Raw genomic sequence first — 27354 nt, forward strand, 5'->3', positions numbered from 1 at the left:
AAGATACCATACTGTCGCATCAGGTAGGTATGCGCATGTGTCTTATTGACTCCTGTATTACAAAAGCATCCTCCACACAGCCCTTGGGATCTTTATTTCTGCATAGCTGTTATAAAAGGACACCTGAGCAATCCAAGGCTTCCACTCCTTGCGTTACTACTAATTTCTAGCTAAATACCTGGTTGTTAATAGGAACAAGTCAGGGAGGCATGAAATCAGAGGAGAAATCAAGCACTATGCTGGATCCACCAGCATATTTTTTGCAGTGTTATTTGAACAGCAGCAAATATATTGAAGGCAGGCTGGGACATATGGTTGGTTTCTAGCCAAATTTTGATTGAGGCCATCATTGATGTGCTATTTATAAAGAAACATTGCAGAAACGGGGGGGGGGGTGTTACTCCATTTTTTGCTTTTGACATCTTAATAACTGGTCTCATCAATCAAAGCCTAGAGCAAAGTTATAAAGAATCAAATTATAATTAATTTGAGTCATGAATGGTTGCTGTACATGAAAAATATACTGTCTTCTTCTTCTTCTTTTTGACAGAGTGGCAGTCATTGTACCCACTGCAGTCTTTGTGAGAGTGGCAAGATGTGGATTCCAAACCATGAGAAGAACATCTTCAAGAAAAACCAAACCCCAGTATTGCACCACATAAATTCCCATGGAAAACTATAGTGTTGGGGAGAATTCCTTTCCAGGTCCTTTTCAAACTAGTCATAGAACATAAGGACAGGGTTCTGGTGTCCTCCCAGTACTGCTACAATCTCTCATCCCACAAAAGAGCTAGCACTAGAAATTTGGATGGAAAGTAACATTTTGTAAGATAGTGTATCTAAAATGAAACAAAGATTGATTCACCAGAGTTACCGACTTTTAGGTCTCATGTGTTTCTCTTTCCCAATTAAGGCAACATGGCTGAAAAATGCTTAATACTGATTGAATTGCACCAAGATATTTCTTGGCACAAAGAACCACCGATTTATCAGTCCTGTGCTCTGTGGAACTTGGCACAGAACATTGTAACATGACCTTGCCACCCACTTATCTCTCATCTGGTGAGAGGCCTGTAAAAACTCAATTACTATGAAGCTCTACAACTTTTATAGATATGCCAGTAATTTTGCCTGGAGGCTCCTTTATTCTGCCTTTTGGTGGAGCAAAAATTAAATTACTTCAGATTGCAGGAGGGTTATTCTATTTTGGACCACCTCATCTGTTTGTTTGTTTGTTTGTTTGTTTGTTTGTTTGTATAAAGATCCTTACACCTAAAAATATATCCCATGAGGGAGAGCTGGACTGTGTGCAATGAGGATTTAAATGCAACTACCCATGTGAAACAGTACAGTTCAGAAAAGACTCTTGTGATATGTGAAAGAAGAACTAAAAGCCTCTACCCTAGATTTGGAATTCCAAATATTCCCAGTCAAACTGTGGGTTTGGAGAGAACTGAAGGGGAAAGAGCTAAGAATTTAAAGTTATAATTATCTAAGCCTTGATATCCTGTAGAGGCTTGGAGGAGACAGACATTTAACCACAATTATGTTTCAGACTGTCCTTGTTCTTTGTGGGATGAGGTGGGTGACCTATGCATAACTCTTAGTCACCCTGCAATTTCCAAAGCAAGCTTGGTGTTGGAGAAATTGCTATGACTGCCAAGGGAGAGAAAAGTGACTGCTATTACAGCTCTTGATGGCATGACAGAAGGGCTCAGCATGTTCCAGGATGGTATATTTTTAAAGTAGCAAACCTGAGAAAAGACAGGACAGTTTTCTCCATCACTGGGACCTTATGATCAACTCAGAGATCCCCCTACATATCTCAGTTTCATTAAAATAAACACAACTGAAAGCTATATTCAGTATTTTCTTAGAGATGAACTTCCTTGGGGAAGATTTTTTTATGATTAAGCCAATATATTATGAGCGTAAATTACAGAAAATAGAATCAGTTCTCTATTAGAATGTTCAAATGCATTTCCTCTTTAGAATAAATTAATTTGGGTTCATAAATAAAAAAAAATACATTTACATACTAGATTAGCTTGTGATTTTTTCCAAAATGCGTTTTTTTTATAGATTTGTTCCAGCTTATGCCTTTATCAGAGTCTTTAGAAATAAGCATGTAAACATTTCTAAAGGATTATGTTGCTTCTGTTAGAATGATTAGTTTTTGGAAAAGCACATGGCAACTTACAAACTGTTCAAGTCCATTGCCAGAATGAAAACTCTGCTTGCATGCTCTTGTTCTGCATGTTTATATTTTAGGCTGACAGTTTCCAGTGCCTTTTATTTAATGGATCCATCAAATAAAGCTGCAATACCATGCACACTTGATTGGTAGACGTCCCACTGAAGTTAGAGGGACTTTTATTATATATATATATTTGTAACAAAATTAACCAAGAAAGAAAGAACAAACAAACAAAAAACAAAGTAAAACACAATTTGGCTTTGATAAGGACCTACATTATTTGGCCTAATCCTCTAATCCAGAGGTCACAAGCAAAACATTTAGATTCAGGAACCCACTATAATCTATCGTAAGGAAGCAGGAACAATCATTTCTATCTTTGCACCAAATTTAGAGATCAAAGGCACATCATGGGGCTAGTGCAGATGTAATGCTGGCTCTTTGTTACCCATGGCCAAGAAAATTGGGAGGCAGCTATCCTCCCATCTCCTCTTCAGTCCCACTCTGCCTTAACTATAGTTCAGATAAATATTGGCGCTGACTTTCAACCAGTTCACAGTAACCAAGTTTGCTTTTAAACTAGGATCTGAACCCCAGTTTAAACTGCAGTTTCAGATCCTGATTAAACCTAATTTAGCACCAGCTATGGTCAACATCAGAGGCAAGTTAAGGCGGAGGGGAATTCACACTAGTGTTTGGAAGATGTGCTTCTGAAGCTGGCTGTCTCTTTTTTAATTGAAGTCAAGAAGAAACCAGAGTTAAAATCCACATCATTCTATATAAGTAAGTTTTCACTGGCTGCTGCACAATGTAGAAATCTCTTTCCCTACAGAGTTCCCTGAACTTTTTCTAACAGCATTGCGGACTTTAAAAAACTTAGATTTTTAAGAAAAGTTTATTTGGATATGTATTACTTTCAAACTGCATCTCACTCTATACTTAAAAAGTAGGTGACATTAAAATCCCATAAAGTTTTAAAGTAATTCATTTTAAGTATTCAACATTTGTACAAATGTGCCAAAGAATCTGCATCACTGAGTCATAACTTTAAAATGATGCTGTGCTAATCTTAAGATATTTCACAACTTCATAGTAAGGTTAAAGTCACATAGAACCAAACAACATACCTGAAGCTGCATGTCGGCAGCAGCACAAACTTTCTTAGATTCGCAGAGTCTTGACACCATATGTTTGGGCAATGGCTTGAATAATAATAAAAAGATGGGGGGGGGGGGGGAGTTGGAAATCTTTTAAACAATTTTTAAACAGACCCAATGAACAGACAAAATAACAGTCACATGCAAGTAAAATGTGTATTTAATTGTATGCTGGAAAAGAACATGGCTCAGGGCTCTCTGTTGCTTCTACCACCTATTTCATATCTTGATTGTTTAATGAAAGGACACTTGGCTTGCCTTTCCTTGCTACCTCCTAGTTTGGAGAAGGTAAATGGTTGTGCAAGTAAAAACATAGCCAGGTGCTTGCTTAGGACCTGGAAAAGAAGTAGCAATAGTTGGATCAACATGTCACACAAAATATCTTCTTCCAGTGGAAGAGACAGAGGAGAAGAAAAGTTAAGGTTTCCCTTTTATGAATGTAATGTGTGCTGTTTGCACTGCAAGTATAGAGGTCACTTTGGAAGGGGATGCTACACCACAGAAGAAATGGTGAACGGATAAAATAATCCCATTTTTTTATTAAAAAAAAAAACCAGCAGAAAAAGCAGGTAAGAAGAAATGGAATCTCTGCTCCAGATTTTTGGGGAGATGAAGAGGTAGGAAAAACCACAAAAGAGAAAGGAAAGGAAAAATCCAAAGGGGAAACTTGAGATCAAATACAGATGGGGGGAAAGAGAGAATCCCTGTCTGCTTTGGGCAAAGGCAGGGGCAGAACTGAAAGAGGAGCTACAGGAAATCAACCACATCATATGTTCCTTACTTGGGCAAACCATAAGACACAACCAATCATGTGGATGTATCACATGCCAACCAGAGAAACATTAGTTCTTTCCTCGTTACAAATCCATACCACGTCAAGAGACACATACAGTACAGGTAAACTATTCCAGGCAAACAAACACTCTGTTTTATGACAGGAGAAAGTATCTATTGTTAGCTATGAGGAGAAAGGGAAGAAGAAAGATGCTTCATTTGATATAGCTTCTCATATAAAAAAATGGAGCGAGAATAAAATAAATTAGAAGTCTGAAGACAAAACTATATGCTACTAACAACACTGTATATCTTTTTGTCCTGTTTCCCCCTCTCCTCTATAATATTATAGCCTATCTCCTGGGGTCATCCTGATATGTGTTTACTTGGTCCTAACAACATGAAGGAACAGATTAAGTTTTTCTACACAATATAGAGTGAAGTGCGAAGACTGAACATGGAATGCGTCTTACTACTGGTAGTTTATACTTGTGCCCTGAGTGTCAGTGTGACCAAACCCTTCAAATTGTTAAAGAGCCTCTGCAGCTTCAAAAATGGAATACAGATGTCTGGCATTTACAAAGAGCTCTTCAATCGTGCCTGAAGCTTTACAGTTGAGGTGTTTAAGAATTGTTCTATCAAAGCTTACAAAATAGCAAAATGTTCAGGTTCTGTACCAATTATGACATCTAGAAAAGCTACTCATGTTAGTAGAACAAAAGCAGCTGCATCAAAGTTATTGAGAACCAATAAAAACGTTATCAGCAAATTAGATGGAAGTGAAAATGGGCAAGAAATGCTCCTGAACTGAAATGCTTCACATAGTAGTTAACCACACAAGATCTATAATTTTCCCATCCAGAAAATAGTAGTATAGTTTTGAAAACTTAAGAATATCCAGTGTGCAAAGCTGTAATTTAAATTGAACCATTTAAACAACAGACAATTATTCCACACTGTAGTACAACTGCTATTCTGGGACTTAGCCCCCAGACATGGACCCCTTGATTAGAATGATTTCTAAACTAGAAAAAAACAGATCTCTTTCCCTACTCCCTCCCACCCAAAAAACCCCTGTAAAGAATACAAACATAAACATATAACAGAGACGTAAATGTTAGACCACACACAGGCCTAATCAGCACCACTGCAGATAAAAGCAAGACAGGTGGACCCATGGCTTTCCTCTTCTTAATAATGAAAGAAATGTTAAACTGAAAACATAACTTAACTCTCTGAAGCTGGTAATTGCTACTTTGCCAGTTAATCCTTTACTCCTCTGAGCTCCAAAGCTGTATCCCAGGTGGCATCTAATGCTTAAAGGTGGTGGTGGTGGGGGGGAGAGATAAGAGGTTCAAAGCTCATCCTAGCATTCCCCCTAGACCACATCTGTATAACACAAGATGAGCAGAAGCTGAGTGGTTCTGCCTATTCTGGAAGGCAGGAAAATTTAATGTGATAGTGAGAGGGGCAAGCGATAGTCCAGAAAGCCCACCTCAGGATGCCTAAACTGAGGGTGTGGGGGGACTGCTGCCATTGCCTGCCTCCCAGGCCATTTCTTCTACTTCCCTCTACTGGAGAAAAACTGTGGGTGGGATTCATCTCTAAGAAGCCCCATCAGTGGAAGTCCTGAGCAAGGACTTCCACTTGCACAACAGGGTTTTCCCCTCTCCCTCTGAAATTGGCTCATGGGGGTGGGAGAACCCCCAGAACATTAGGGGAGCTGAGGGCAGAGTCCAGCAAATGGAAATGCTTGCACAGACTGAATGTTCTCAATGGTGCAATGCTGAATCTCACCCTTCGTGTGCCGCACTTTCTAAGAAAAGCTTACAAAGGGAACCTTTTAATTACCGTAAATGAATAAATTTGCTGGCCACTGCTGGAAACAAAATGGTAGCTTGTTGGGTCTATAGTCTGACTTGGCAAGGCTCTTCTTACGTTCTAAAGCAGGGATGATGAACCTGTGACCCCACCCGGATGTTGGTGGACTACAACTTGCATCAGTCCCAGGCTACTAGGCAAGGATGCTGAGAGTTGTAATACAATGACCTCTATAAGGATACAGGTTCCCCATTCCTGAACAAAACTTCCTTCTTCCCAGTCATGACCCACAACAGTCACTAAACACCTGAGAAAGAGTACCCATTTACACATTCAATATACTCATAAGTTGTTTTGTTTTTTTAAAGAAGTCTACGGTACAAAATATAAACATTTAAAAACTTGGCAGGAGGGAATGGTTTTATTTTATAGGGATCTAATTTTTAACACAGTTACAGCCAAATTGGCTCTTCTAGTATAACTTTACTTTTTTGCAGTTTTATACTTTGGCTGTTTCAAATCACATCAAACAGAAACTGAGACTCAGAGCTGTCAAGTGGTATCCTGTTTTAAACAGAACAAAATAGCAGAACCCTGCTAATTGGTATTTTGGTAAACCACAATCCCACAAATCCTCGCTGAAATGGAAATCCAGGTTTGCAGTTCAGTGAAGCATAGAGCAGGAAGCCCTTTGTTGTCAGGGAATGAAAAACACAACTAACCATGCACCTCTCTGGGATAGTAGAGGGGTGAAAGCATCCCTCCTGACGCAGTTAAAGCACCACTGCAGGTAACAGAACAAGGCAGCACTACATATATTTCCCCTCTGCAGCAGGGATGGGGAATCTCAGGCCCAGACTCAAATGTGGCTCTCTAGGCTTCTTCATCTAGTCCTCAAGACTCTACTTGAGGCATAACTCTTTCTTAGGCCTCAGTCCTCATTAGGCTTGCTCTACACCCTTATAGACTTTTCCTGCCTGCCTGGAAAGTGTCTTCAAACTTTTCCTTGCATGGATGGAGGGGTGTGTGTGTGTGTGTGTGTGGAAACCTCTGCTTTTGGCATGACCAGAATATACAAAGGTAAGAGTCAAATTCATCACTGACAAATTACAAATTAATATGTCCCTGGGGCCAGATAACTTTCACCTAACTGTCCTTAAATCATTGAAATGTGAACTTGCTGAACTTCTGTTTGTTTTTAAAAACATGCAAATTATTAAAATTAGCCATCTTGCCAAATGATTGGAGGGCAACCAATTGGACACTGTTATTATTATTATTTTTAAAAGATAGTATCTGGAACCTATGGCCTGCTAGCCCAGAGGTAGTCAATGTGGTGCACTCCTGGTATTGCTGAACTACAACTCTCATTATCCCTGAGAGTGCCTGGCTCCAAATTTGTGAGCTAAAAAGAGACAAGGTTTGTAAAGTATCTGGAAAATAGTAGTATATTATACTGTACCTTTAAGGCTGCAATCTGAGGCACACTTACCAGAAAGTAAATCCCACTGGATTAGTGGGATTTACTTCCAAGAAAGCGTTTTTAGGATTGCATTGCAAGTATCTTTCTTAAATGTATTTCTCCCTTAAGCCCACATCATTCTATAAATCAGTTCCACAAGGCTAGACAACAGGGCTTGCTAAAAAGAAACAAAAGCATATTTTTAATGTCAGTATTAAATGTTGAGGTGCCTGTGATATTTTCAACTATGCAAAATAATATTAAACAAATAAATTCATTGAAATACACTGGGAGCAACCATCCCAACTGTATCTTTCTATCACCAAGGAATTGTGTGTTACTGATTCTTCTAAGTGATGGCAGCTCCTTGTTAAACACTGAATATCCTGAATTCCCACTGCTGTTTGACAGATTTGTAAGTTCCTAGTTCTTTGAAGAATCATGTGGAGGGAGGCACCAGCTGGGGGACCCTCAAGAGAAACCCCAGAGGAGGAAGGCTCAGAACCAGGAGATTGGTGGTGGGATGCTGAGAAAAGGTCAAGAGGTAGAAGATGGGGAGCAGAGGCTGGATGCTGAAGGGGCAACAGGGTTTAGTGAGCAGGAAGAGCCTGTGACAGGGCGCAGTTCAGACTCCAAGGCCGAAGCAGAGAAGGGGAGTCAACAGGCTGCTGAAGAATCCAGGGAGTCTCCCTCTCCTGTCGCACCAGGCTCCCCTCCCTGCTGGTTTCCAAGAACATGCAGAATAATGAGGAGAGCAGAACAGAGGTGTGCAGATGCAGTTTGAGACTGTTTAGGAAACATCTGAGAGAGGAGGAGTCTTAGAAAGTGTGGAAGGCAGGGACCTTCAGTCCTGGCAACTGCTCCATAGAGCAAGACCTACTAAGAAGTGTCCCTGGGGTTGTATGCCATTTCCTTGAATAAAGGGTTAAATTCACTGACAATGGAGCCCTGCGTCTTTTGTGCTGACCTGCGTCTGACTCCAGCCCTGATACTCCATTTTCCTCAGCATCCCTGTCTGCACTGGGCCTCACAGAGGGGAAAGGAGGCAAAGCTAGGAATTAGGTCTTAGAAACAGCAGCCATAGTTGAAACGTGATCAGGCAGATTCCTGGAAACCTTTATAATCCTTCCAGGTCAGGGAGGCAATGGACCACTTGAGGAGGAAGAGGCACTGGAGTAGGCTTTCTCCAACCTGCCACCCTCCAGATGTTCCAGACCACAGCTCCCATTAGCCCTCTCCAGTACCAATGGAAATTGCTGTTCAAAATGCCTGAAGGGCACCAGGTTGGGGAAGGCTGAGGACGCCCCACAGCACTTAGGACTTAATATTTCCAAAGGCTCAAAAATTACTGTAAGTTTTTAAAAAATAAAAATAAAAATGGCAGTCTCAACCATTTTGTTTCTATCACTCAGTTATTTATGGGAAGATACAAAAGGGGGGGGCATGAGGTATGAGTCTCATGACAAAATATTTCTCCACCAAGCTTCATACATCTGAATCTATTCTGTCCCCCCCCCCCAAAAAAAACCCAACAACCCAAAACTCTTATGTTATTTACAATCAGACTGCTTATTAGTTATCCTACCTGACCCGTTTTATAGTGCCTTGCAAATTGGTTCACCACTCGATAATCATTTGCAAAATACTCCATCAAGATAGAGGGAACTTCAGCAAAGTCTGTAGAACATCTTGTCCCTATAGAAAAGAAACAGAAGCATTAACATGCAGGTAGCCATAAAGTTTACATAAATTCTTCTGTCTTCCCCAAAGTTCCCCTTAGCTTTCCATCTGCACTTTTGATGAACTGTGGTAAATCATTCATTAAGTAAATATTTCATTTCTGTAATGTTATTGTACATACTGGCAGAAAAGCTAAATTATAATCCTACATGTTTTACTGCAAATCACAAAGTAAATACAATATTTGAACAGCTGGGTGAGGCACCCTATAAAGCTATGGCTCACACCCTTTATAAACTTAAACCAGGCTACAGCCAATCTGGCCCCACTTTAAACACTAAATCCTTAATTGTCGTTACTTTATACCTAATTACAATAAAAATATCAAACTGTGCTTAAAAATTTAATCCCATTTACAAATATTATCATCCCATCTGTCTGATGAGCTAGCACAATTATTGTCCATATTTGCTTTCCTCTATTGTTCAAGGTATCAGTCACTGAAGAGCAGCTTTTGGGGAGGGGTTACCTCAAGACACTTGACGGTGAAATAACAATTTACAATTAAAAAATTAGGTCCTCATATCTAGTCTCTTCTCCCTTGTGATCAGTGGGCTTCAGGCTTCTATAGATTGTCACTTTCTGGAGCTACAAACATTTGTATATTACTATTCCTTGTATGGCAGGGGGTAGGGAACTAGATCCAGCTGGTGGATCCAGTCATGTAACGTAAGGTGACATCATATAAGGTGATTCAAAACTCAAGCTGCAATGGAAAATTCAATCTGGGGATGAAAAGGACCTTCCTTTGAAGTTGCAGCATGTTCAGACCACAGCTGAAAGGAAGAACCTTGGCATGAATTCAAGCCGAGGTTCAAAAGAAGGTTTTTCCTGCAACTGGCGCCTACAAGAAGGGTGGGTGTGATTTGCCCAAAGCCACTTGGCAAGCCAGCCTCCAAAACCTGGCAAGCCTAATTAGGCCTGAGGGCTGGAGGTTCTCTACCACTTTGTACGCAACCTGGACTTCTTTCCTCAAGTGTTACTAGATGGGGGATCTTACATTTTTGCAGCGCTCAAACCACAACATACTGCGACAACGTTTTGTTTCCTTAGCCTTAGCTAGCAGATCCACTGTGGTCTGGGAGGCTGTGTGGAACATGAGTGTCATGAACATCTACTGAACAGTGCCAGGTTTGGGGGGGGGTGCGATGTACATTTCTCACTCCCAGCACTTCTTCATGAAGCTAGTAGTTAAGCTATAGAATTTGCTCCCACAGAAGGTAAGTGGTGGCCACCAACTTGGATGGCTTTAAAAGATGACTGGACAAATTAATGGACGATAAGGCTTTTAGTGGCGACTAGCCATGATGGCTTTTAATGAGGGTGAAAGAGGAAAGCGCAAAATATGGTCTGAAGCTCAACATCAAAAAAACTAACATCATGGCCACTGGTCCCATCACCTCCTGGCAAATAGAAGGGGAAGAAATGGAGGCAGTGAGAGATTTTACTTTCTTGGGCTCCATGATCACTGCAGATGGTGACAGCAGTCACGAAATTAAAAGACGCCTGCTTCTTGGGAGGAAAGCAATGACAAACCTAGACAGCATCTTAAAAAGCAGAGACATCACCTTGCCGGCAAAGGTCCGTATAGTTAAAGCTATGGTTTTCCCAGTAGTAATGTACGGAAGTGAGAGCTGGACCATCAAGAAGGCTGATCGCCGTAGAATTGATGCTTTTGAATTATGGTGCTGGAGGAGACTCGAGAGTCCCATGGACTGCAAGAAGATCAAACCTATCCATCCTTAAAGAAATCAGCCCTGAGTGCTCACTGGAAGGGCAGATCCTGAAGCTGAGGCTCCAATACTTTGGCCACCTCATGAGAAGAGAAGACTACCTGGAAAAGACCCTGATGTTGGGAAAGATGGAGGGCAAAAGGAGAAGGGGACGACAGAGGATGAGATGGTTGGACAGTGTTCTCGAAGCGACTGGCATGAGTTTGGCCAAACTGCGGGAGGCAGTGGAGGATAGGGGTGCCTGGCATGCTCTGGTCCATGGGGTCATGAAGAGTCGGACACGACTGAACGACTGAACAACAACAAAGCCATGATGGCTATGTTCTACTTCCACTGTCAGAGGTAGTATGCCTCTGAATACCAGCTGCTGGGAATCGCAGGTGGGCAGAGTGCTATTCTGCTCATATGCTGCCTGCAGGCTTCCGACAAGCACCTGGTTGGCCACTGTGAGAACAGAATGCTGGACTAGATGGGCATTGACATGATTCAGTAGGCTCCTTTTATGTTCCCCCACCTCTTGCACTGGATGAGAACTAGTTTAACTACATAATTTAGAGGAGGATAGGAGGAGGAAGAGGAGTAACAGTGAAACTGAGGAATCACAAAGGGTCTGAAGGAAGGTTAAGCACAACAGAGTTGGGGGAGGAAGCTTCTGCAACATACCAAAATCCCTAGCTCACCACTTACTATTGATCTGATAGATTTAAAGATCTATTAAATAAAATTCAGAACTATTTTAATGCTAGCAAAATCATCATTAACATGGATGCTACTGGAATGGAGACTAAATATGATCCCTGCCTTTGCTCACTACTCCATCTATCAAGAATTAAGTCTGTTCCTGCATAGTACCATCCTCGTTTCTGCTCCTTATTCACACAAAGTATGATGGGCAGTTGGGAAAAGGCCTATATGTAATATAGGTAAAGGTAAAGGGACCCCTGACCGTTAGGTCCAGTCGCGGACGACTCTGGGGTTGCAGCGCTCATCTCGCTTTACTGGCCGAGGGAGCCGGCGTACAGCTTCCTGGTCATGTGGCCAGCATGACTAAGCCGCTTCTGGCGAACCAGAGCAGCGCACGGAAATGCCGTTTACCTTTCCGCCGGAGTGGTACCTATTTATCTACTTGCGCTTTGACGTACTTTCGAACTGCTAGGTTGGCAGAAGCAGGGACCGAGCAACAGGAGCTCATCCCGTCGTGGGGATTCGAACCGCTGACCTTTTGATCGGCAAGCCCTAGGCTCTGTGGTTTAGATCACAGCACCACCCGCATATATGTAACATACAGAAGATAATTTGGAGTAGTTTTTAAAGGCCAGTAAGAAAATTGCTGTCAGCTGCCTTAAAGACTAAAACCTCTACTTGCAATACAACCAGATACACAATGTGCAAACTATGAAAGGGTTGCATGTAAAAACTGAAGTACTTATTTGACTTTTAACCAGTAAGCTTACCAGTGACATGTTGGTATTGAGTCCTTCCCAGCATAGAATGCATGGCATGTCCCATTTCATGGAAGAGATTCTCCATCATCCCAGGAGTAAGCAATGTTGGTGAACTACTAGTGGAATGGGGCAAACTTAGCATAAGGACAACAACAGGAAGCTGGTATTCTCCATTTTCTTTTAGCCTGCCTCCACGTATTGTAAAGTGGCAATCCTATAAATAAATATTTAGATCAGAAAAAAACACTCATTTTCATCAATACTTCACCATACTAATATAATTTAAGACATCCGCACGGTTTCAAGCAGTCACAGAATCTGCTTACAATTATAGAATCATCTGAAATCAAGCTGTTGCACCGTACCGGAACAGATGGAGTGGCTAAGCAAAGTGAAGCCCTTTGGTTTAACTTGATTGTTTGGCATTCTGTTTGTAAGTTTGTTTATCGGTTTATTTTAAATGTGCCAATTCAGTTGAACACTCAGATACCGGGATCAAATTGGATGCACGCTTTCAGGGCATAATTGTGCTTTTGAAACTGAAATACCAACTCAACCCTTTGAAGATTTTCCATGATTCCCCCCCTCCACTAGCAGCCCCCTGGTACCCATTTCTACACCCCTTACAAAGATCTTCTGACCAGAGATGTGCTTGGAGGGGTACAGGGGGCTTCAGGATCATATTTTGAGAAGAAAAAAGGCTCATTGCGTTTGTAATGTTAGGGAGTTTTTACCTGATAAGGCTTGTCTGGTCTTTGAAAAAAATCACAATAGATGTATCCCAATAATCCCTCTTGTTCATGGACAACTGCCTAAATATAAAACAGGAAAGTACTAAGTGAAAGACCTAATAACCGATGATATGCTACTGTAGGCTTTATTGGAAGAACATTCCAAATCTGACCATTTTATATGATTTTACCATTTTTTTCTCTTTATTGTAGAATTCAAACTACTACTAGGTGATTCAAGTCTCATTCACAAGATCACTAAAGGTTTTAATATACAAGTTCTACCGCTTATCCAAATGGATGACTCATGAAGCAATACAAAAATAACCAATACCTTTTAAAGCAATATTTGAGTTTTAAATTTGTTTCACACTATATATATCACAATTAAGCAATATGAGCAAAGATTTAATAGGAAGCAGTTATGAAAGATGAGACAGGAATAGTTTATCCACTTTACAGATGTTTTATGAATGACAGCTCCTGCTGTTACTTGGACTTTGAAGTATAAGTGAGAAAGATGACCCACTAGCAAACATTAAGAAAAGGAAATAAAAGATGTGAGAAAACCAGCATGCCCTGGACCTGATAAAACTGCCTTTAAATGTTTTCTTAGTCACAGTACTGATTTTAACATCACATTTTCCTACATGCATGTTTTAGATATTGGAAATACCATAGAGAGAAGAAAAGCAGGATACAAGTTCAAGCATTAAGAAATAAATTTAGGTTCTAAATATTTAATTTGTTTTGCAAATTTGTTTTCCCATGATCTTCTTTAAAGTTTGTTCCAACTCAGAATCTGAGGTTGGTTGTTGCCCATAAAAGCTCATGCCATTTTGCAATAAAAAAAACTTATTAAAAGTTAGTCTCAATGTGCCATCAAACACATTTTCTTTTGAAGTTTGTGCAGCTCATTCATAGGTCTTGGCTCTTTCAACTTTACAAAATTTTTGCCTGTAGCCATTTTCAAGCTGCTTCCTTAAACATATTTGTAAAATGCAAGGAAGGAGATGTAGCACCAGAAACAAGCCCTTCCTCAGTGGCCTTGGGCAAATATTTATCTCAATCATCACTGGACACCAAGGAGAAGGGAACTGCAGGCAGTTCAAGCTTGAAACCTCATACCCAACAACCCTGAATCCTCCTGGCCCAGGAAATCAGATATTACCAAATGTCCAATTGTTTACCACTATCTGATCCAAAATTCCCAGAAATGCTGTCCTTCCTTGATCTAGATAAGTTCTAGATAGTGCCACCAGAACCCACCTCTTCATTTTGCTGTCTGTTCCCTCCCTTTGGCCTAAAAGCCTGACATACTTCTCCTTTCTTTAAAATGGAAACAAGAGAGATATTCTTAAGCGCCAAGTTGGGTACAAACAAAACAAAGCCTTTTTGCATTTAAAGGTGCTATACAAAATGATTGTTAGCGGTAACAAAGGAAATGCAGGAATTAAAAACAAATAGGAATTAAAAACAAATATAAATTGCCCTATGAGGTGTGTTTCGGTGTAATTCAGAAAACTTCCTTTCCAAGCATCTTGTGCTTTGCTCAACAGTGAACTGGATTTACTTATTATCTCTATTGTTTTTGTGCACAAGGGGTCTGAAATTCAGGACTTTGAATTCTTACCAGTTTGCGAACATCCTCACACCACACCTCTCCCTTCACGGTCTGTTCAGCATAAAGAGAGATCCCTAAGAGTTTATTGAACAAGATGTTCAGGCCTTCCATACATGCTCCAAGAGAGAAAAAGGGGCAATACAGGCTGGGTTCAATATTATACCTAAAACATACAAAATGGAAGGAAACGAATTATGAATAGCTACAACATTGTACCAATTTAAACGGTTTATATTACGCAATACACAATTAAATGAATTAAAACATCACACTTGCTAGAAATAGGGCATCTACTCGGATCGAACACTTAGCCAGAAACATGGTCTCATTCACATGGCATGCTAAGGCAAACCCTGACTCGCAAGTGGAGAGAGTGCTGTTGCACTCAGATTTTACTTGTGGGCTTCCCAGAGGCATCTGGCTGGCCATCATGAGAACAGGACGCTCTACTAGATGGGCCTTTGCTCAGATCCAACAGGGCTCTTCTTGCATTCCTATCCTAGCAGAGAGGAGCAAAACAGTCCAGACAGGTGAGTTCACAGTAAACCATTAACTATGGCTCACCACAACTCACAAATTGAGCCAATGAATACCTGTAAGAATAGCCCCCCAAATTTCTATACTGCTAGTACTCAAAAAAGGCACAGTTATTAAGTGCTATTAAGTGCAGCAAACAAACAAATGAAAGTAAGGAGACTGCCCCACCCCACTATTAAACTTTCAATGAATTATCTCAAGCTTTTTTTAAAAAAAATCAAGCAACAACTGATTGTGATGCAACCTGAATTGTACACAGGATACAGCTAAAGTATGCAAAGTTTGCTGACAGTTTTACTGCTGAAAAATATAAACATATTTCATACACCAGGTTCCATCCCACTCCTTGGTTTCTAGAGGCAAAGCTTGACATGTTACATCAGGATTACCATTGTAATAAGAGGTTTCCCCCCTGTAAGGTCCTCTGTTAGTTGCTCATGAGTAAGCAGGCAAAACTCCAAGTTTCCTTTAAGAGTTTGTGCAAACTGTGTACAGTGCAGAGCTAATAAGTTCATGTCTGTATTAAGCGTCGTCAGAATCCGGGAATGGCCCCTTCCGGTTCTGACCCCAACAAAAGAGCTTTGGTATACGGAAACCCCGCCTCCCATCCTTTTGTTTCACCACTCAACACATTTGGGGCGCCGGAAGCTGCGTGTCTCCTTCATCGCCCCTTGAGCGAGAGGAGTGCAGGGTCTCTCCAGCATCCTCAGAGCTTCTTCCCTCCATACCCTGAAAAGCCTGCCCCTCCCCGCTGGAAGCCTTGCTGCTCCCTCTGCTGCCAGAGGAGGTGCTGCTGCTCAGGTGGGACCAGGGCTCTCTGTAGCATGCCGAGAGCCCTTCCACCACCTTGGGCTGCGCCGGGGACAGTTCCCTGACACCCCCATAATACATTTCACAAGAAGGTGAATGTAGGATTGAGAAAGCACAACAAATGTACTAACAAAGTTGATAAAATGATAGAGGGCATTGGTTTCTTTTTCTGATGTGAAATCCTGTTTCAGATTAAAAGGATGAGTTATGGGAAGAAATCCAATGACCTTAATCATAGAGCATTTGACTTACAAGTATTTTGAAAGGCAAGACACCAAGCCAGCTGCTTTAAACATGAAGTTAAATGGTACAATGAGGTGTTCATTATTCTTCATGAACAGCACGATTCAAATTGAAAAGAAAGTACTGCTAGAGAGCAATAGATGTAGTGTGCCATTGTAAACAATTATTTCTAAGCCTAGATGGCTTCATTCAGTCCAAATAAAATGAAGGAGTATAAAACAGCATTCATTTAAGTTGTACATTTGGAAAGAAGTTAAGACTCTTGTGTATTATGACTGTCATCAACTTTATTCAAAATATTTTTGATAGACCTAGTAATTAAAGGAAGGATTATATTTACTCAATATCATTAATCACTGAACATTCAGAACTGTAGCTATCACACGGGGAGAGAATTTCTTGCAGCATTCCTTAACCATAACATATGTCAATAAAAAGGGGAAATATAATATTATTACCCCATATAAAACAAAGTCTTGGTTTTTTGTTTGTTTGATTGTTGAGCATTCTGAGATTTTGTTTTAACAACCAAAACACTGGAATACATTAGCCAAAGAAATGACTCATTTAAATCGTTTCTAGCATTAACTGCATGCCAGACAACAATACTGTACTTACAGACTTACAGCTTAGTCCTAAATAGGTGTAATCATTTATTTCTCATATTCTGCATATCTATGCTTTCTCCAAGGAGCTCAGGGCAGTGTACATGGGGTTACCCATTTTATATTCCCAACAACCCTGTGGCATAATGTAGATTAAGAAACAGTAATTGGCTCAAGACCACCCAAGGAGTTCTATGGTCAATGGGTGTTTCGAATCAAGTCTTCCCAATCCAAGACCAACACTATATCTGCTTCACATGCTGGTTCTCCTAGGTGATGCATACTTCAGATTGCAGTCCTGAACAGTTATTTGAAGAAAGAGACAAACATGGATTTAAACCTTTCAGAGTGTGTGTGTGTGTGTGTGTGCATGTGGATATGTTTGTATGTGGTGGTAGTTCTGCCCACGACTGGCATGCACCCCCCACCATGAGGTTTGACCAAGATGAAATGTAGTCCTTGGGCCATAAATAAACAAATAAATCCTCACCCTTGAGCTAAACAAAACATACTCTCCCTCAAGAATACCACTGTAGTGTTCAGACTCCTGGGCTATCACTGGGTTCCGTCCTCTTCCCCCATGCTTTTTAATATCTATATGAAGCCGCTGGGAGAGATAATCAGGAGGTTTGGGCTGGGTGTTCATCAATATGCGGATGACACCCAGCTCTACCTCTCTTTTAAATCAGAACCAGTGAAGACGGTGAAGGTCCTGTGTGAGTGCCTGGAGGCGGTTGGAGGATGGATGGCGGCTAACAGATTGAGGTTGAATCCTGACAAGACAGAAGTACTGTTTTTGGGGGACAGGGGGCGGGTGGGTGTGGGGGACTCCGTGGTCCTGAATGGGGTAACTGTGCCCCTGAAGGACCAGGTGCACAGCCTGGGAGTCATTTTGGACTCACAGCTGTCCATGGAGGTGCAGGTTAATTCTGTGTCCAGGGCAGCTGTCTACCAGCTCCATCTGGTACGCAGGCTGAGACCCTACCTGCCCACAGACTGTCTCACCAGAGTGGTGCATGCTCTAGTTATCTCCCATTTGGACTACTGCAATGCACTCTACGAGGGGCTACCTTTGAAGGTGACCTGGAAACTGCAATTAATCCAGAATGCGGCAGCTAGACTGGTGACTGGGAGTGGCCGCTGGGACCACATAACACTGGTCCTGAGAGATCTACATTGGCTCCCAGTACATTTCTGAGCACAATTTAAAGAAGAAGAATTTGGATTTGATATCCCGCTTTATCACTACCTGAAGGAGTCTCAAAGCGGCTAACATTCTCCTTTCCCTTCCTCCCCCACAACAAACACTCTGTGAGGTGAGTGGGGCTGAGAGACTCCAGAGAAGTGTGACTAGCCCAAGGTTACCCAGCAGCTGCATGTGGAGGAGCGGAGACGCGAACCCGGTTCACCACATTACGAGTCCACCGCTCTTAACTACTACACCACACTGGCTCTCTTAAAGTGTTGGCGCTGACCTTTAAAGCCCTAAACGGCCTCAGTCCAGTATACCTGCAGGAGCGTCTCCACCCCCATCATTCAGCCTGGACACTGAGATCCAGCGCCGAGGACCTTCTGGCAGTTCCCTCATTGCGAGAAGTGAGGTTACAGGGAACCAGACAGAGGGCCTTTTTGGTAGTGGCACCCGCCCTGTGGAATGCCCTTCCATTAGAGGTCAAGGAAATAAGCAGCTATCCTATTTTTAAGACATCTGAAGGTTTTTTAATATTTAATGCTGTATTGTTTTTAGCACTCGATTGGGAGCCGCCCAGAGTGGCTGGGGAAACTCAGCCAGATGGGCGGGGTACAAATATTATTATTATTATTACTTGATTAGGATTTTAATATGTACTAACCTTGAATTATTTTGGATAAGGAAATATGATACTGGGAAGATACTAGGTAAGTGATAGGCATTATCGGGTTTTTGAACACTGAATGTAGTGTATAATTACCAGTCCCTTTTTATATATGATGTGCAAAATAATCGAACTAGTGTTCTCCATGCTTACATATCTTGAACGCATTACATAAAAAGTATACATAAATAAAATGTGTTTTGTAAGCCCTCAAGTGATTGGGAAACAAAAGGGATTGGAGAGAAGAGTCTCCTTCTTTGGAGGTCTTTAAGCAGAGGCTTGACAGCCATCTGTCAGGAATGCTTTGATGGTGTTTCCTGCTTGGCAGGGGGTTGGACTGGATGGCCCTTGTGGTCTCTTCCAACTCTATGATTCTATGATATTGGTCTTCCTACTGACAACTCAGATTGACTGGATTATGTTTGATCTCGCCAGCTTCCTAGTTGTAGTCCTGTCTAATAAAAAGAAACGAACCAAATCCCCTATGGTTGCCTGCCAGTATGATCCAGACCAAGGAAAGTTGGAAGAAGACAAAGGAAAAAGCTGGTTGGCAATTTTGGGTAAAAAGCACTGAGTCAAATTATGAAGCAATACATTTCCATTACGTAACGTATTAGTATTGTTTTAGTGTGCAAGGCTGGATGTGATGCTTTGTTTTTATCATGATTTCAGTGATGATTATTTTTATTTTGTACAAATGACGGCCCTTGACATATTTCAGAATTTGATATCCAGTGTTCCAAACACGCACTGACGTATTCGTCATATCCATATAAATGATATTACTACAAAAACATATACAGTGGTACCTCGGGTTTCATATGCTTCAGGTTACATACTCCGCTAACCTAGAAATAACACTTCAGGTTAAGAACTTTGCTTCAGGATAAGAACAGAAATCATGCTCTGGCGGCACAGCGGCAGTGGGAGGTCCCATTAGCTAAAGGGGTGCTTCAGGTTAAGAACAGTTTCAGGTTAAGAACAAACCTCCGGAACGAATTAAGTATGTAACCAGAGGTACCACTGTAGTCAATACAAAAGCCCCATCACAGACAAAACATCATTTTAAATGACATATATCTATATATATAAAATCGTAAAAGGTGGGTGTTTGTGCTGTACCACCTTTCTCTGCAACCGCTTGACCAATTCTGTTCAAATTTGGACACAACGTTCCATGGGCATATGGAAAGGATCTTACGTAGTTAGATTGCAAAAATAATACACCTAACCCAGGTAAAAATTAGATTTTGTGCCAAAAAACACAGCTCCCTCCAGTGGACGGAACACAGCATAACACACTAAAAACGTTTCAAACCCCTCCTCCTCCTGTTACTATGTCACTACCTCCAGCCAATAGAGGGGCACACCGCTCACAAACACTGCTGCTGTCTCCGGTGGCAGCTGTAGACCCACGCAGGAAGGAACAACCTTTGTGCAGTTGGCGTCCATGGCTCCATCAGGTGGGGAGGAAAAGTGAGGCAAAACGTTGCTTCCGCCATCTGTGGTGTTACCTCGGCCACCAACAGAGCCAGGATGGGAGGAAACGGCACTCTCAAACCTTTCAAGTTTCCAACGCCACCTCCACATACAAAACTGCCATGGCGGGCGGAAACGAAACTTACCGTCATTTGCGGGGGCGGCAGTAGCGGCTGTAGAGCCAGCCAGATAAGAAGCAGTTTCCGACGACACCTCCACTAACAAGATGGCCATAGCGCCTGCGCAACCAGCCGCAAAAAAGCTTCGGTCATTTCCGGGACTCCGTCTCCATTGAGAGGAGAGTCTGGATGCCCGGAAACAAAATGACCGCCATTTATGGTGGCGCCTAAAGCATCTGCAGAGCCGGTAAGGAAACCACGCAGCCTCAACTTCCAACAAGAACAAGTGTCGGTAAGCATACACTTCCACTTTTGCACTGCACCTCCCTTTCCCATTTCACCAAATCAGCCACAGCAACGTGTGGCCAGGCCAGCTAGTCTAATCATAAAATGAAAACTATTGCTGTTCTCTGACGGCAAAGCTAAGAGGCAGCTCATACTTCCAAAAGAAAACTTGACAAAGCTATGCTATGCAAAAAAAAGTGGCAAACTGGTGCAGGAGCTCCCCCTGGTGTTTACAAATAGAAATGTTACTATTAATAGGCCTGGATGCAAAATCCTGCTGTATATGTGGAAGGGCCTCAGGCTGCGGGACACACCTGCCCCCCCCCATTCATCTGTGACCCCTGCACCCATAAAAACTGACTCCAAGGAATCAAGGCGCCTTCCACCTTTAGTTTTAGGCCCAGGGGAGCTGACGATGGTGGAAGGTGGGCTGGTAGACTTGCCCAGGGCAAGCACAAGTGGAGAAGTGTGGTGTGTGAAAGTACGCTTTTCTTCATAGAAGCCATTGTCCTTAAATTCCATTCATTAAAAGTATTACTCAGGTTCAATTTTATTTCCTAGAAATATGCTTAGCATAGCCTTTGCCATTATATTCTTACTGAATAACTATGTTCACTGACTGTAATGTGTCTGTAAATGATATAAGATGATAAACTAACCACAGTATTATTTTATTACAATAGCATAAGGTATCACAATGCCTCTCTTTAAAGATCAACTGAGGTAATGAATTAATTAGGAATAATTATTGACACATACATGGTACAGATGTGTTTTGCTGGCTTCAGTGTGATTTTTTTAAAAAAATGTATGTTCAATATTTATGATGAATATTATCTGGGAAGACACTGGCACATTTTACTTTGGGAGGATTTAGTTATATCCATTAAAAAATCCAACAGATAGCAGAGGGGTTTAAATGCTTATTTTTGTAGAACACAAATGTGGTTTTGGAGAAAGGTGACCAATACACATAATATTCCTAGCTACACCCTCCTGCACAGAAAAGAAAGCTACAACCTGGTAGTTATCTCAGCTCTTATATAGAAAATATTGAAACATTGTGGCTGGCTGCAATGCAAGCGCAAACAAAAACACACATTTCAAAACAATACAAAAAGGTAAATATAATAATAATAATAATAATAATAATAATAATAATAATAATAATTTATTTATACCCCACCCATCTGGCTGAGTTTCACAGTGATTTGCTACGGGAGTATATATGATAACTATAGCAGAACTTTTAACAACTAAAAACTAAATATTAGAATGCAACTAAAGTGCAAGATACACCAGTTGCAGCAGAAGGCCATAACACTGACCTCTCAGCACGTAGGACACCACTGTGGTATGGATGATCCCAAGGCATCAATTTCTGAAAATTAAAGCATTCACGTTTTCAAACACATAACACAAATCAAACAAAACAAGTCAGATACAACAGCTTTCTTTTCACAGCAGCATTTCTGTAATGACTGTTTTCACAGAGCTTTAGGTGCTGTCTTACCTGCCCTGTATACAACCTAACTATTCGGCTTATGCACAGTGCATGGAAACACAATTGACAAGTTCTGGCCATGTTGTTTTTCGAACGTATATATCACTTCATTGCTAGTGTTAAGATTTTACATAAAGGTGTATCAACAATAACACAATAAGAAAACCAAAATAAAGTCCAAAGCAAGAATTAAGCAAATAATCCAGCTAAGCATGCTGCTAACATCCTAATATTTTAGCAAGCCAAACATCCTTTGAAAAAGTATGGTTTCCACCTGCCATCAAAAGATGAAGAAGGATGTTAGCAGGTGAGCCTCTCTAGGTACAGTTCCTTAACTGGGTGCTACTACTGAAAGTCTTATAGCCACTCCTGTAACAAATGAAAAATATGTGACTAAACACCAAACAGATAACTGGGAGCACATGATACCTGTGTTTCAGTGATGGCAAGGGCTACCCATGACATCAAAGGCAAAATTCAAGATGCCTTTTTTTTAACCATCATCTCTTTAGTAACTTAAGCCCAACATCTCCTCCCACATGCATCCGCTCTAAAAGGGGCATGTTCGATTAAGTATCTCCAGTTTTCTGGAGCGGGGAGAAATACCAAGAAATGACGATCAGGAAAGAATTTACCTACCACTTCTGTGTATTTTACAAAGGAAAGCACAGATTTAACACAGATGATATGGACCACATCAAAGTACAAAGCAGCAAGTGAAAAGTGGTGCTAAGTGAACTTGCCTTGAGCATGAAGGACAGGCAACTAGAAGATTTCAATATAATTAAATAATGTCTAAGACTTAAAAGGCTTCAAGATGTCCACTTGTATTTATCCAACCAAATTTCATTGAGGGGCATTTGAGGTCCCAAATTATACATTGTGAGGCAGAGCTATTAGAATAATCATTCAGCAACCCAGTTATTGGAAAGACTGTGGTTTCTGAACAAAAATACTGGAGCTGCCAACATACAGACTAGACACATGCAGTTTTTCAAATCTGGCCTCTGCCTTTTCAAGCTTGCAAAAACTAATTGAACAAAATGTTTGACATACTCAAGAGAAGACATTACATTTTCCATTTTAAGTTTTGGCTACCACATAAATCACTGTGTTTAAACCAATATCATATTTTAAGTGGTTAGTTTCCCTTAAAGAAAAGAGCCTTGAAACCCAACACCGTTATAATACAAAGCCAAGAGAAAGAGAAAGCTTAGATTACATCAACATAACTCTGAAATTATAGAAAGTATTCTCTCAAACTAGCATTCAACTCATTCAAGTTGAGAAAAATTAAATGCAAAATATAACTTACTGATTTTATAGGATTTAGTTTCATTTTCATGCCTTTCATCATTTCAAAATCCCTTAGAGTACTGAAAAACAATTTCACCATAATATTTTGTTAAAGTGCTTTTCAAAAGACTTTGTAGTATAATACAATTACTAGACAATCATTTGTCCATTTTGCAGATAAAAGTATCTTTCACACAAGCAAACGAACAAAATGTGCCATAAAGAGTTGTGATTCTTCTCTGCTTTTTTAGAATAGGTTTTTCAGTAAGGGATAATACTTTGCAATATCCAGAAAGTATTTGGCTGGTTTCCCTCTTTACATCGCTGGAAAATAGAACATTGGTAAATTTACCATGAATGGGCTTTTTGGCTGGCAGTGAGACACCCATCGCTCAGAATATTTTTACAATTACAGTATGACCTTAATCTGCAGTTGATTAGATATAATCCTTTACAATAATCTTGCAGAATTAAGATGGGGGGAATTAATTATGAAATCTAAGGGTATTTTTAATTGCTTCTACTAGTAATATTACAATATTTTTACCTTGCAGCAAGGCAAATTTGTTCTCCTTTTAAATCTTATTAAAAAATAAACTCACCGACTGAATAACTTATCTGAAAGCTTCACAAGAAATTGCATTACTTTCTCTAAAAAACAGAATTGAAGAAAATATTGGTACAGTAGGTAGAAAGAACATTTAAGAAATAACTTATATACAGTTGTAAACTTTCATCTAGTTTAAAGTAATCTACTAAACGATTCATAATTCAGAAGTGAATTAAGTCATAGGTTTTTTTTTTTTAAAAAAGGCTGAATGTAGTGGTTATCTGTTTTATTTACTAAAGAAGCCATTAAGCAAAATTAAACTTGAAATTTCTGACTCTCTGGAGACATTAATGTAGGTTCATTTTCAGCAATACAAGAACTACAGCCGGTCATAGCTGAATAAACAGGGCTGACTAGTGCAAGGTTTCTGGTTTCCTAATCTTAAAACTGACTGATAACAATTAAATTGTAATGCAGAAGTTTGAATATTCAACTTGACTACGGCTGAGGAACCTATGGACCAACAGATATTGTTTGACTCCATCTTCAATTAGTCACAGCAAGGATGGCCTGGGATAGTAAGAGATGACAAGAATTGTAGTCTCACAACATCTGAAGGGCCACAGGTTCCCCATGCAAAGTTCACTGAAACTTTGAAACAATGGGAATACATTGAATGAGGAAGTTGTCTATTAGCAGCAAATAATAAATACTAATGGACGGTCAACATAACTAAAATAACAAGCAGCAACATTTCTTTAACACAACAATTTCACTGAGACATCATTCTATGCAGTGTATTTCGTATGAGGATGTAATATATTTAAAACATTTTGACACTGCATAAATTAGTGTTTGGCTGCAATTTCATGTTCCTTGGGAGAGCGTCCCAGAACCATAAGATTCTCTGATGTCCCCTTTCAGAGGATGGAGAGAAACAAAGGTCCACCTTTGGAGAGGGAGATTAAACCTCGTATGCCTCCCCCATGAGGCTGTGAAAATGTCCACACAGTGCCCCTCGGGTGATGCGAGAGGGCAAATATGGGCCTTGCAGGGTACTGTCAGGGGCATGCCAGGAATTTTCTCTCCTCCCACGTACTACTAATCTCTTGTAACAATCTGCACAGCCTGCATTTATCCTGGCATAATTCACAATTAGCATTACCTGGAGTTTTGGCCATTGTCCCCTGAAGAGCTCGATGAGCAAATGTATCATATCCTACTAATTGGGCCAGAAGGTTTCTGCTGGTAAGAAGTTCCTCTAAACAGTGTAATTGCTGAGCATTTGGGTACAGGAAAACCTTGTAGGCAACTTCACGTACCTAAGGTTAATTCAAAAGAAAAGCAATATATGGACAACTATAATAGCAAAATGCAGAAATTGATGAAAAGACATTTATATTATACAGTATCACCCTGCTGCAAATGAAGGGAAGAGACAGTAGGAATATTCACTTCTTCCCTAAGTGGTCAATTTCTGAATCCCTTTTCCCGGTCATTAGATGGAGCATTAAAAAAGATAGCATTTGCAAATTTAGTCATCACACCTATGGCTTAGGTGTGGGGTATACAGTTAAAAGACCTCCATGCAGACAAATGGAGATAGTTGAAGGTTTTCCTCCCTTTCACGTACTTAAAGAACCCACTTGAAAGTTGGAAGATCCCAGACAGACAAAAAGAAGTCTTCTTCACATAGCACATACTATGGAATTTTAGTGATAGTCCCCAATTTGGATTATTGGGTTTTCCCAGTGCAAAAAGAACTTTTCAGCTCCCTGCCTTGCTTGCATGGCAAGGCCCACTCAGCACGTTGGCTCCAGAAGGCTAGGGATGCTGACATAAGACCTCACAGGAACAAGGATGACTCCAAGAGATCTCATGAGAGCACCCTAGAACCGATGTGCCAAGAGGGCCTTGCTTGCATTTAACTTGTGGAAATGGCCTTCAACCACATAGGGTTGAACTAACATGAGTTAAATGCTTGTAAGATGTGATCGTACTGTATATGGTGCTGTAATGTACTTCAATTATACATACCAGAACATCAGGACTATCAGCACTGAGACCACTGATTTGGGCATAATTGCCTTCAACTGCAAAATGATGCCGAATGTGTTCTGGTAAAATGTGCTTGTCAACCTTGTTTGGAAGATGAGATCCTATGAGAAATTCATTACACAAATCCAATATTTTGACATTGAGATTTACTGCTCTCCTTCGCTGCAAATGAGAAATAAACAGAGTAATAAATATTTCTTTAAAATATAGTTTCAGTTAACATCTTTAAAAGCTTTAGTTGAGATCTCTGCATTGCATTGGTTCATCAGTCTGTGGGAATATTCCCATGAATACATATTGTTTATGAAATTAAGATGTTTTAAAAACTAAGACCATAGTATCTTAGCTGTAGAAATTAATACCACGCCATTAAGGTTAAGGATCATTTTATTCTGTAAATCTTGATTCTCGTGGTTAATCAACAGATTAGTTTCTAGAAGGCTCAGCCAATCGCCTTTCTTATAATGGAAATAACTTACCTTTTCTTCATCCAAATGAATACCACTGATCTCAAAATCAAACATGAAAAGTTCTGCCACTCGCCTAAAATAATAAAATCACATTAACTCCAGGACATGTACTGTTATAGAGTCCCTTTAACAGATATATATTACATTTTGCAGATTATTATCCGGCAGACCAAGTTCTAATTTGTCAATGTAAGGAACTATCAATACAATTTATTCATTATTTAATATAATTTCTATTCCACTTTTCACCACAGGACCCCAGAGAGTCTTACAATTATTAAAATATGTAAAAAAAAATCAAAAGCAATACACAATTCAATTTTTTTTAAATCCTCCATCACTATTTCTGTACAGGCAAATTGCAAAAAACATGAAATGGCACTTGTAACCATAGGTTACCTAGACCACTAACAAAATGTTTTCCATAGTTAAAGACTGGAATTAGACTCACAAATATGGTATACTATGAAAATAACTTCACCCTGTGTTGAACTACCTATATTGTAATAAGGTATGCAAAACATTAAATACCCAACATTCTGAGTATCATGAAGAAATAGCTGCTGAAACAAAATTAAAAGTGTGTACCTTGTTTCTGGATCAAGGGACGCCATTACACCTTTATCAGCCAACAACTTTCTTAGACTTTGGCACAAATCTACATCTGTATTTAATCTAGAAATACAGAAGATTAAAGGATCAGTTGCTACTAATACAATTATTTCACAATACAATAACAAAAACATTTTTAGGTTTACTATTTCTGCAGAATTTTTCTGTCATGTCTTTTAAACTGTCAGGTTGTTTTCAGGCACCACAGAATGTGTTCATCACCATAAACAGTGAAGTGTAAATGAG

General features: G+C 40.3%; 1 protein-coding gene across 1 annotated transcript in view; it reads right to left on the reverse strand.

The window, feature by feature from the left end:
* The window catches only part of MIPEP (mitochondrial intermediate peptidase), a 49804-nt gene that overhangs the window by 18322 nt on the left and 4128 nt on the right, over positions 1-27354 (reverse strand). The window contains exons 4-15 of the mRNA XM_033146334.1: positions 27085-27171; positions 26506-26569; positions 26006-26188; positions 25134-25290; positions 24021-24069; positions 23438-23498; positions 21947-21999; positions 14694-14847; positions 13064-13141; positions 12339-12543; positions 8997-9106; positions 3325-3399 (exon numbers count right to left, since the gene is read on the reverse strand). Coding sequence (XP_033002225.1) covers positions 3325-3399; positions 8997-9106; positions 12339-12543; positions 13064-13141; positions 14694-14847; positions 21947-21999; positions 23438-23498; positions 24021-24069; positions 25134-25290; positions 26006-26188; positions 26506-26569; positions 27085-27171 — 1276 coding nt within the window. The remainder of the gene's footprint in view (positions 1-3324; positions 3400-8996; positions 9107-12338; positions 12544-13063; positions 13142-14693; positions 14848-21946; positions 22000-23437; positions 23499-24020; positions 24070-25133; positions 25291-26005; positions 26189-26505; positions 26570-27084; positions 27172-27354) is intronic.

This window comes from Lacerta agilis, chromosome 4, assembly GCF_009819535.1.
Source record: "Lacerta agilis isolate rLacAgi1 chromosome 4, rLacAgi1.pri, whole genome shotgun sequence".
Taxonomy (NCBI): domain Eukaryota; kingdom Metazoa; phylum Chordata; class Lepidosauria; order Squamata; family Lacertidae; genus Lacerta; species Lacerta agilis.